Genomic DNA, 12,328 nt, shown 5'->3' with positions numbered 1-12,328 from the left:
ATTTTAGATGTTTCCACAGCCCGCTGGTTTTCACTCATGGCAGTTTCAACCTTACCTCACATCGCACTTCTTTGGCCTTGCTGGCTACACCATGGTCTTTGCCCTCACTTGACTCAAGAGTCTTTAGTGTCCTGAAGTCTTGGGCTACCCAGGGTCCATGTGATGGAGATCTTGAGCCAGGATAGAGTTTTCCCCTGTTGTATGTTTCACCCATGCCAAATTGACTTAATTGTGCCATTTAAGTTGGGTGGTTTTACATCATGATGTTCTAGTGACCATGTTCATGGCAAATGATTGTCTCCAGACCAAACCAACCTGGAGAAGTCTGTCTGGTCCAGAGTCTCTGTCCACAGCCCAGGAGTTGTGGTGGTGCTACAACTTGGACTAGGGAAGAGAACAGGTCTTATTCTAGAACATGGACAAATTGGCGTGTTGCTTAGGTGCTCTAGTTGGGTTTGAAAGCATGAAATAGAGTAGTATTTATACAGTAGGATTCCCCAATCTGTTCCTTCCTGTTGGCCTGCTTATTGGTACATGAAACAACATGCAGTATCAACGGCAGGATGGATGCTTTTAACAAGATCATGTCAAAATCTAGAGAAAAGGACAGACAACAGAGGTCCAGAATGAGCTGTGTCTTGCCCAGGTCCTTTCCTCCTCATGGGCTCTGTGGCCACCCGTGCACTCATCCAGCCCTCTTGGCAGAGCATAGGTAGCCTTTGTGTGAAGTATTTCTGCCTATCATCTGATTCTTGCAAACATTTGTTTCAGTTGCTCAGTCATGTCCAACTCTTTGCCACCCCATGGACTGCAATAAGCCAGGCTTCCCTGTCCTTCACTGTCTCCTGGAGTTTGCTCAAACTTGTGTCCATTGAGTCAGTGATGCCATCCAACCATCTCAAACATAAGCACCTTTAAAATAAGCACCATGACTTCTGATTCTTTTTTAATACTCCTGGGCCTAATGGGTGCTATAGACAGAGAGGAAAACTCTAGTGAAATAATGGCTCTGAGAGCACTTTGGGAAGTTTCATGATAATCCTACTTATTGATCAAATAGCTGCACTTGAATATTAATGTTACATAAGTATTGCTGCTTTTTTTTTTCCTGGGTGGAAAAATCTGCCTTGCAGAATATACATAGTTTATTGTGCCCTTTCTATAGTGAGACACTGTGCTAACCACCTTGCATGTGCTGTTTACACACACACCTTGTGTGTGCTTTAGACACACAAAATTTATTTTTTTTTAATTTTTAAAAAAATATATAGTTGTTATTATCTTTGTTGTATAGATGAAACAACTGGGGCTAAAGAAAAAATTTTTTCCAAGATCACACTGACCAGAAAGTGTCAGAGCCAAGACATGATTACAACCTATCTGATGCCAGAGCCCCTTCCTTCAACTGTTACACATGAAAGCTGTATGCCTTGCTCTATATTTGTGTGTTTATGTCTTTATCCTCTGTCCTAAATGTGATTCTTCTTGAAGATCATAAACAAGAAGAATGAATCAAATAATGTTAATATGAGACCTTAGTGGTAGCTTATAAGGAAGTAAGAATTTTTAAATAAGTCTGGGTCTGATGCTTATAAGCAGGACAAAAGAATGACCCTATTGTAACAGCTAATAATCTGATTAAGATTTTTTGCCCTAGTTAAGACTTTTGGTTATATCTTAAAAAAAACATATTTTTACAAGCTTTTTTTTTTTCTTTACAAGCATGTTTTAATTTCATCTTTTTTTCACATTCAACACTTTGTTGTCCTGCCATAATCAAGACATAAATCCTTCATATAAATCAGTAAATCATAGGAATTAATGGTAAACAGGAAAACAGAAATCAGATTTGAGTTTTTGCTCAAATCCTTCCCTATGAGATATTAACTAGATAAGCATTATTTGTTAAAAGAATTTGGGATTAGCAATCAACAGTGTTGGGTTTGTGTTAGATACTGTGCCTTTGTATGCATTTGACCTTGGGCACTTCTGAGCCTCAGTTTCTCCCTCTATTAAAAAAAATCTTCATGGTTATTTTGAATGCAAAATGAACTAACATATATGGACACGCCTCAGCTATGTTATTTTGTATATCAACTATTCCATTTTTTAACAATAACGTTCTCAACATGCATTTTTAATTTGAGAGCAAACCTTAAACACTCCTGACACATAATCAAGTTAAAAAGTTAATTTTCCTCTTTGACCTGCAATTCGTTAAATACTATGTATTAAACAGTTGTGTGTGGGTGTTTCCCCTAACTTCTCATCTTCCAATCCCTTGCTTAAGGAAACTAAATGGTAGAACATAACAGCTTTGTTCTCTGTGTCAGCAGAGCATTACAAAGCCCAGAAAGAATGTTAAAGCCATTTCAAAATACTATTTTTAGGTGCAGCACAGTCAGGAAATAAGTGTTCACTGAGAGATTTTGAGAAAAATGGTACCTGAAGGTTGGCAACTGGCGTAGCAAAATGAGTTATCTTGTATTAAATTGTTAACAATATCAGCTTGAGTAGTCACAACAAATTAAAACATTCTTTCTCCAGGTTGAAATTATCCAATGATGAAATCAAACGAGCAATTCTAACCATGGATGAGCAGGAGGATCTGCCCAAGGACATGTTGGAACAGGTGAGCTGGCGGGTAACACTCAGAGCACAGGTTATGCCAGACTCTCAGTGGGGAGGGATACCACGGAGACCTAGTTGTTGTTAGTAGACAGTTTCCTCACCTCTCCATGGAGGAGGTCAGGCCAAGGTTCCACGTGGCTCTGTTAGAAGGCCCTAGGACTTGCTCCTCCCCTTGTTCCTCAAAATGATGGGAGAGAATTCCTGCGTGTGCTAAATGCCTAGGACCCTCGATGCCAGAGTGTGTCTCTCATGCTGCTGCCATCAAGCTGTTACTCCTCAGCAGGTTACATAAATCTACTAGCTTTAGTAGAAAGTGTCTGTTTCACTGGAACACTGAGAGTCTCAGCACTGTGAGATCACAGCCTGCACTGCAGAAGCTGAATCACTGCTTAATCCCTGACACATTTGTGTCTCGGTCTTGGCTCATCATTCCCACAACCACAAAGCCACTGTCAACCCTCTGGCGCTGTCATCGGCACTCATATGTCTCATAAGGCAGGATGTGAACTTCTTGGGGCTGGGTCCTGTCTTCGTAAATTGTATCGTACTCTTCTTGTGTTGTAAATGGCAGTAAATTCAAATGCCAGGGCTAGCAAGTGTAGGGTAGACTTAAACATGGTCAGTATACATCCTTGTCCGTGAGATCTGGAGATAATTTGTAATTTTTTATGGCCAAGCACCAAGTCAGAGGTGGTGCCCTAGCCTCTCTTCATGCAGTATTTCCATAACACATTCTGTGTCGCCACTGCAGCCGTGTTGTGTGTTGTCAGCAGCTTGGTTCATTTAGCTTTCAGATGATACTGTTGGTAATACTGTGCTGGTAGATAACCCCAGGGACCATTACCTATCTCTTGGTCTGGGCCTTAATTTTCCTGTGCTTTATGGGAATGTCTCTGAATAATCTAGTCCTGTTTTGTCTCCTTGTCTGCTTGTCCTGCTGCAGAATCACGTTTTGAGAGAGTTTGGTCACAAGGCCCCACCTGTTTCTTAGAGCCAGGTCCACCTGCGGTCATGGGTGGACACAGGTGGTCATGAGTCCAGGCTGAGTTTGAGGTGTCACCTGTAGGTGTGCTCGGCTCCCAGGAGCAAGGGGAAAGGCTGTTTTGCTCCGCTCACAAGGGTCCCGTGGTGGTGGGCTACTCCAGCTGGAGCGCCTGTTTGGCTGGGCATGCTGTCCTGTTTTCACTGATTTTCCCCAAGGCCTCAGCCATGAGGCGGGAGGAGTGATGTGCGCGGGGTCACCGCACCTCCGTGGGCCCGCCCCTCCCTGAAACCTCTGCAGCTGCAGTCATCCGGGGTGAAAACCCTCACGCTCAGCAGTGGAAAAACTTTTTCTGCTGTCCTTTTAAGGTTTGATTTAGTTCCCAAAATAGTTAATGACTATGTTTCCAAGTCTGTTAGGATGCTCTGTGCATAAATAGTTTCAAACTATTCCTAAACTGAAAATGCCTTTTTCGAGCATTTTGCAGCTCCTCTCCCTCACTCTCCTCTCCCTCTCAGAACACTCGTCAAAACAGAGCCTCTGCCCCTGAGAAGTGGAGCTCCGCTGCCCTCTGTCCCTCCCCGGCCCCCAGGTGACCCTGCTTTGCAAATGCTGGTACCAGAAACTGCTTCACCCAGCATAAAGAACTAGGCAGAAGGCTCTTTGGTCGTTAGGTCTTCAGCCTCTGTTGACAAGGTTGTATGTTTAAAATTCCACCAGATCTGTTTACTGTGAAATTGCATCCAGCAAAATTCCTCCTTGAGGGAAAGGATTTCTGAAGCTTGCCAAAAGAGCTTGTAGTGCAAATAGAATGTACTTCAGATAAATACAAGGGAAAAAAGAGGTCTACTGAAGCAGACTCTGGCCAAGTGGGATCCTTCTGACCCAGTCTCCTGAGAGCTCTGAATGTCGTGCTCTCTGCTCGTCTCCCAGGCTTTCTTTTCCTGCTCACTCCAACCCTCCTTCCTGTGCCTGAACACAGCATCCTTTACGACTCAATATGGTCTGCATCTGAGCCAAGTTCATCCCCCCCTCTCCTGATGCTTTTAACCACTGAGATCAGATCTCAGATGAGGTCACTCCTCTTTCTTGGGATGCACACCTTTCTCCTCGTCACCAGATGTTTGTCTGACTCTTCATTCTTTTCAAAACTGTCCATACACTCTCTGTTCTCAGCTCTACCTTGAGAAGGCCCAGGCCTTTAGTCTCAGCCTCTCACTGTTGCCCTTGGGAATAACAAGAGAGAGAGAGAGAGAGAGAGGATGACTGTGTTATCCCGAACAGGGGTCTGTGAACTCAGCAGGCAGGTATGGGGGAATCCCTGATACTAGAACTGAATTCCAAAAGGTAAAAATCCAAACTCAGGGGGAAAAAGCAAGCCTTGTGCTCCCGCCTGCTCCTTCCTTCCTTTGCCCTACCATCTTCCCTCCTGCACGGAGGAAGCAGAAGACATGTGTCCCATCCAGTGTCACCACTGGAACAAGGGAACACCCTCGCCTAGACGCTCTCAGGCCACCAAACCTATGGACTCCCTGGCGTCCACTTCCACCTCTCCTCCCTCCACCCTGTGAGGGGAGAGGGGACCCCTGGCCTCTGCCCTGGCCCATCCTTTCCTTCCAATCAGAGGACCCTGCCCCTTTCCTCGAGGTCTTCCACCTCGCCCTCTCAACATGTAACTTGTTCAAATCCCAGCCCTTCACACACACAGACCTCTTAAGACCACCCATCCCCATTTGCTACTGTGCTCTCTGTCTTTCGACACAGTCAGTTCTTGAAAGCCTGTTCACTCTTCCTCACCTCCCTAAAGCTGTTCTCACTGAGGATATGCAATTCCTTGTTGCCAGAGCCAGGGGACACTTTGCAGTCCTTATCTTCCTTGATATACTGGTGGGTGTCACAGCGATGGCCGCTTGGCCCACATGAAACACCTCTTTCATTGGCCCTGTGACTCCACATGGGTCCTTCCACTGCCTCTTGTGAAGGTCACTCTTCTTCTCATCCTCATCTCATCAATGCCGGTTTCTCTCAAGCCCTGCTTTTCTTCACTTGATGGAACCCCTGGTTACCTTACTCACATCCGTGCATGTTGTAACCCACACCAGAGCTTTGTCTTTCAGATTTCTTTGGAATTTCAGACCATTTGTCCACCTGCCTACTAAAAATCATGGGCTTCTCAGGTGGCTCAGTGGTAAAGAATCCTCCTGCCAATGCAGGAGATGCGGGTTTGATCCCTGCATCTGGAATATGCCCTGGAGAAGGAAACGGCAACCCACTCCCTTATTCTTGGCTGGAAAATCCCATGGACAGAGGAGCCTGGCAGGCTACAGTCCATGGGATTGCAGAGTCAGACACAACTTAGTGACTGGGCACACACACTACTAGAAATCATTGCTTAGTTCTCTTGTCAATATTTCAAACACTAAATTCATCTTCTCCTCACCCACCCTCCAACCTTCTGCCTGTTCCACTCTATGTACCTCCTTGCCTGGATCGCATCCTTTTGACCTTCATTTACCACAGTCAACAAGTCAGGCCAGTTCAAACCACCCCCCCCCACCCCAGTAGCTTTAGAACCTGTCCATCACCCACTCCAAGACACCATTATCTTACCTAGATTACTGCATCAACAGTCTAATCACAAGCCCCTAATACTTCTGATCCTTTCTGATTTTCTCTATTCTGCAGGCAGAGTGATCTTTTTAAAATGCAAACTCATCCCCCCCTACTTAAGATTTTATGTTACATCCCATGCCTTCAAAATAAAGACTGAATTTCCTATGAAGCCCTTGCTCTTCCCTGCCCTCCTCCACTTCTCCCCTCCCCCACTGCCATGACAGCTGCTTTTCCTCCTTTATAAATGCTATGCTGCCCATTCCAGACCTCAGCCCATTGCAGACCCCAGATAAGCACTCTGCCGGGAATATATTTCCAACCTCACGTCGTTCATCTTCCTCCCTGTAGTTCCACTTCTGTTTTTCTGCTGGCGGTACCCAGACTGACTGCCTTTTCTGAGGTCCCTTAGTTAAACCCAACAAACATTTGAAAGTCTGCTAAGTGGACCACCCAGTGCCAGCACTGAGTTGTGGGGAGGACTCTGGGGCCCAGAGGCTCAGCGTAAATTTTTTCTTTTAAAGTCTGAGAATATTTGATCTAGAAAATAGCACACACACACAGGCCTGGGCATACACATCCATGTTTGTGCTTTTAAAGGAAATTAGACATATACAGAAGTGCTTTTTCAACTTGAAGTATTTATCACTGTCTCTTCTACATTCCATGCTTATTTCTTCCTCCAAAATAAAATATGGAATCAAAAACTTCGAGTCCCTCTGTGTCCCTCTCACCCAGCTCTACATAGAGCAAACAATGAGATGGAATTAGATGAGCCAAAGAAATAAGCAAATTGATTGGAAAATACACATAGCATTACTCATTCCAGCATGATATATAGAAGGAAAAAAAAAAGACAGCTGGAAGTCAAGACCCAGGTTCTATTTCTAAAGATCACAGGCACTTGTTTTATAATGCTGGGGAAGTGGCCTAATCTCTCTGGAATACTGATGTATCATCTTCTCATGAGAGTATTGAATCTTCAGGGTCCCTCTAATGGTCTTTGTAAAGTAGGTCTGGGAAAGAACTTCTCAATTCTGATTGAGAGGCATTAAAGAACAGATAGGTACCAGAAGTGAATCTTACACCGGTTTAACTACTTTCAAGTAAAAATAGAAAGTTTTTTCCCCCCATTTTGTTTGAAATATACATCACTATAAATTTAAGGTATGTGGCATAATGGTTTGACTAACAAATTTAAAATGGTTTCCATAATGTTAAGTTAGCACCTATCATTTCATATAGATAAAAATTTTTTAAAGCAAAAGTTTTTCTTCCTTTGTGATGAGAACTTTTAGGATTTACTCTCTTAATAGGTTTCATATATATCAAGAAGCAGTGTTAATTATATCCATCATGTTGTACATTACATCCCCAGTACCAGTTTATCTTGTAACTGGAAGTTTGTACCTTTTGGCCACCTAAATGGAAAGATTTTATCATGTCTATTGTATCTTAACAGTCACCTATGAGGAGAGCTTATAAATTAAAAATTAAAATTTCATCGTGGGACAAATTTAACTTGAAAGGGTGAAAAATCAGGACAAGAATTTTAATTATAAACCTCAGTTTTAATATTTGTGTGTACTTTCTAGCTCTTGAAATTTGTTCCCGAAAAAAGTGATATTGACCTGTTGGAGGAACATAAACATGAACTGGATCGGATGGCCAAGGCTGACAGATTCCTTTTTGAGATGAGCAGGTGAGTTTGAAAATGTTTCGAAAGCAAAGACGCCCCTAGCCTTTCTAAGGAAGTGAAACTTTTTTGATTCCTGTTGAATTATCTGGGCCAATTAACCTGGCTTAACTTGAAGTCTTTTTAAATCCACCAAATCTCCTCAAATCTGAGTTGTGTGGAACTTGACTGTTCTGTTTTTGTGCGTTCTTACCCATGGGTAAGCCAGGGTCAGGGTTTCTTCACAATTATCTCTATCTCTGGGCCTCTGACTCATGTACTTTGATCTAATCAAGTTAACTTTTCCTGGTTCCAGTCAGCGTCATTCTTCTCACCACTTTGATCTCTTGGGATTCTAGTTCACTCCTCCTTGTACTTCAACATCTCAAGGTTGTTGTAAAATAGAAAACAGTGGACAGAGTCAGAGGTAACAGCCTGGAGCCCACATAACTAAATAACCAGGGCCTAGATGTCAAATCATGACACTTTCAGACATCACTAATCAATCATGGCACTCTTCCCACGGAGCTTTGGCAAGCTTTCTCAGCCCTTCTCCAGAAAGCTCCCCGGCAGCCTCTGCTCCGTAATTGAATTTGGCATGTGAGCTGAGTCGATTTGCCATCCCAGGCCTAGCGAATTGATTCTGCATTAGGCAAGGACCAGTGGTCCTGAAACTCTCAGTCAACCTCAGAACAGAGCGCCTCCCCTGAGTGCCGATGGCCTGCGTGGTGGCCAAGGTAATCATGCCTCTCACTCTGCATTTCTGCTGTGTCTGAACTTATTTTTGTTTCATCCCAACCTGCCATTTCATATACTACTGTAGAATAAAGGATGGTTTCAAAATTTTGACAGGTGTGCATTTGTCCCTTCGTGTGGACAAATACATGACCACAGTAGCTGCAGTAGCTGCCCCTTAGTAACTGTCTAGGTCTTGGCATGCATCTTAATCCTATCAGCACTGCCAGGAGGGCTGTCAGGCAGGGAAATATTTTCTGCCAGCTAATGGAGGAGTTAAGATTCCTGCTCAAGGTCACTGAATAAGAACAGAACGTGGGCTGCATGTGTCTGATTATATGGCATAGTTTGGGGTGAGGGCTGATCCCTGGTCCTCCTGAACTGAAGTTTCCACTGAAGAGCAGATCAAACAGTGATTTCGGAAGGTCTGGCAGAAGTGCCCACTCTCACCCACTCAGAAACACCAGGCAGCCTGTCTTGGTGGTGGTCGGAGGCCAGTTCCCTGTTACCTCTAGGTGCTAGTTGCTCTCCTGGAAGGCAGAGCTTTCCAGGTCTGAGAGGCACAGATAGGGAGCCAGCTGTGAAGAAAGAGGAAGGTTTGGGGACATGAGTGGGGAGAGACAGTGTAAGGAAAGAAGCCTGGAGACAAGTTTTACCCTACAATTCTGCCAAAGGCAAATTTGTGGAAAGTGAGGCAGCACAGGAGGAGGGCAAGCAACAACCTCTTATTTGCAGCAGAAGAGAGGAGTCTTCACATTTTCATTCCTTTTTATCTCTTTTCTGTTCTTAAGAGCTGCTGGGACTCTGAGGAAGAGAAGGGGGCTTCAGTCAACAGCAGTTAGCTCCCAGTTTCTTTTAGCAACTGCCTAAGCTGACTGGAGCTGAGGACCTGCTGCCCTTGCCGGAACATGGCCTGTAGGGCTGTGGGAAGTGGGTTCTGCAGGCATAGTTGGGCTCAGGCCCTGTGCTTCTGTCCAGGAGAGGAACTCTCTGGGGGGGGGGCGGGGGAGGGAGAAGAAGGGGGAAAGGCAGCACTGGTGCTCCAAGGTGCCGTCACCTTTGAGGGAACATAGGTGTATTAAGTGGTCATTAGTTGATGCTTGCTCTTGCAGAATTAATCATTATCAACAAAGACTGCAGTCGCTGTACTTCAAAAAGAAGTTTGCAGAGCGTGTAGCAGAAGTGAAACCCAAAGTAGAAGGTAAAGTCAAGTCCCTCAGAATGGAAATGCTATTCACCCCAAGTGCTCATGTACAAGTGCAATGCAAGTGCATATAGTCAATAGAATCCCTTTGGTGATTTTTTTTTTCCTTGAAATCTGGCGGAGTTCTGGCAGATAATTACTTAAGGTCTGCACTCTGCTTGCTGTCCTAGCCTGAGTCCTGGAGCTCACACACAACCCCTGGGCTTTTGCTATCTGGGTGTTGGTGAGGAATTTGATTGCTACTAACACCAAACCTACAGTTAGCTTTCTTGCAATGGGGCCTTACTGGACTTTTCTAAAGGAAGATTTGAGGCTGGTAGGTGGTTTGATTTTGAGGCTGTTCGATTTTTAGCTGTTTGAAATGTGGGCAACTGAAGAGCGCAGCATAGAGTGCAGGCTGGCCTTGGGGCCCTGGTGACACCTGCTGCTGTGACTTGTCACACGTTTGCCCAGTTTTTCTGCTGGTGAAATTGATCAACAGTCCTGTGATCTGACTCACACCAGGCAAGAGGGGGTTAGCAAAGGAATGTGGAAAATGCAATCAACGCTCCATGTATTCCTAACTGCTTATGGTTGGTGAGTCAACCAAGAAAAAGAAAGGCTGTGATTGTGCAACTGCCTCTGGGTCTCTTGAACAACCTGAGCTGACTCTCCTGGCCCCCTCGTGTCTTGCTTCTGGTATAGGTGTTCAGAAAGTGCTCCCAGATAATCTAATGACCCCATCTTACATCTTTGGTATCTGTTATCAGGTGTGTGGATTTAGGATGAGAATCACTGAAAAGTCTTGGTCGTAATAGTTTCGTGTATTCTTGTTTTGAAGCAATTCGTTCTGGCTCAGAAGAGGTGTTTAGGAGTGGTGCCCTGAAACAGTTGCTGGAAGTGGTTTTGGCATTTGGAAATTACATGAATAAAGGCCAAAGAGGCAATGCGTATGGATTCAAGATATCCAGCCTAAATAAGATCGCCGACACCAAATCCAGTATTGACAAGTAAGTATGGAGGACCTGAGTACTTAGGTTGGGGCTCAGCTTTGCACCTCTGGGCCTCCTGACACTCAAGTGTCTGGTCTGCACTTCTCCTTCTCGTCCTCCTCCGACTCGGATCCTCTCTTAACTCAGGACCACGCGAATCCCAAGTTCCCATTGGGCCAGTTATCCTTCACTTTCATTCCACAAGGATATCATCTAGTCCAAGTTTTTTGTGTTTGGGGTTTTCTCAGGTAAACATTTTGTATCATGTAATACGTGAAAGGCAAGCTCACACACTGGAAATATACAGCTAGATGAGTTTTCACAAATTGAACACATCTGTGTAAGTAGTGCCCAGATCGAAAAACAGAACATTACCAGCATCCTAATAGTCTTCTCGTGACCTCTCCTAATTGCTACTCCTCCACAAAGATAAGCTAACAGCTGAGGCTAGGATGTGAGGCTTGCTGGCTTTTTAGATTGTTTTCCTTGGTACTTGGAAGTGAGCAGCTGTATGCAAAGATGAGTGTATATATGCGTTCTGGCGGTTGATGTTCAGCTGCTCACCCCAAGACTCATTAAAATGCTTCCTAGAAAGTGTGTTTTAGGTAAACAGATTTTTGTTAGAGACACCAGGATATGAAAATGGACTGGTGTCTTTTACTGGCAAGGGCAGTAGGCATATTAACTCTAGCTTCTCTGAGAACTGTGGTTCTCTAAGGTTCTCACTGTCTTGGAAGGAATTTGTTTCAAAGGTAAACGTCTCTGTAACCTGAATTCTTTTTAGAAATACGGCGGTTCACCCTAATTATTCCCAACCAGTGAGCTTTTTACTCTGTATTTTCTATAGGATTAGTGAAGCATAGCATAATGGCAACCTTGAATCCATCCTATAAGAAATAAGCAATGTGTTTAGTTGTAAAGCTAAGCCTTATTTTTGCATTGTGTAGAAATAGATTAACAAAGGGCAGCTGATATATTCTCTCACCACCACCTTATTTTTCATGGAAGCACTTGATCCTTTCAGAGCCCTTTCACATCTGGTTGTCACAACAGCCTGTGAAGTCCCCAGGCCAAGTGCTGTATTGCCTGTTGTCAGATAAAGAAAGGCGGGGTCAGGGTCAGGGGTCTCATTTAGCTTGTCTGAGGTCACAGCCAGCAAGGTGTTTGGCCTTACAGGTATTTGACAACTGTTCTGGTGGTCTGCCCATAGCTTTCCTCTACCAACAGGCAGATCTTATTTGAAGGTTGTAGTAGGTAACTGCAGCATCTTACTTGCATATGAAGCGCAGCCATCTTTTAAGGAAAGGAGTTCTCTTTCCCTGGGCTTATAGGTTGGGGCAGAAGAAAACCCTCACCACCAGTCAGTCTTATCCTCCCTCCAGCCCCCCACTCCACACACAGGTGTGTGCACACATAACATGCCCTTAATACCCTTTGCACCCCACCCTTCCAACTTACTGATAACCTGGCACTTACTACATGATTATCTATTAGTTAATATAAAAATTTCTCCAGTACAC

At 44.3% G+C, this 12,328-nt stretch overlaps 1 protein-coding gene across 2 annotated transcripts in view; it reads left to right on the top strand.

The window, feature by feature from the left end:
* Positions 1-12,328, top strand: part of DAAM1 (dishevelled associated activator of morphogenesis 1) — a 178,339-nt gene that overhangs the window by 152,576 nt on the left and 13,435 nt on the right. For both annotated transcript variants that reach the window (XM_043918837.1, XM_043918838.1), the window contains exons 17-20: positions 2,548-2,632; positions 7,819-7,925; positions 9,746-9,834; positions 10,658-10,826. In XM_043918837.1, coding sequence (XP_043774772.1) covers positions 2,548-2,632; positions 7,819-7,925; positions 9,746-9,834; positions 10,658-10,826 — 450 coding nt within the window. The remainder of the gene's footprint in view (positions 1-2,547; positions 2,633-7,818; positions 7,926-9,745; positions 9,835-10,657; positions 10,827-12,328) is intronic.

The sequence above is a fragment of the Cervus elaphus genome, chromosome 12 (genome assembly GCF_910594005.1).
Source record: "Cervus elaphus chromosome 12, mCerEla1.1, whole genome shotgun sequence".
Classification (NCBI taxonomy): domain Eukaryota; kingdom Metazoa; phylum Chordata; class Mammalia; order Artiodactyla; family Cervidae; genus Cervus; species Cervus elaphus.
The sequence above is the reverse complement of the archived record's forward strand: the minus strand, read 5'-3'. Positions and strand labels throughout refer to the sequence as shown.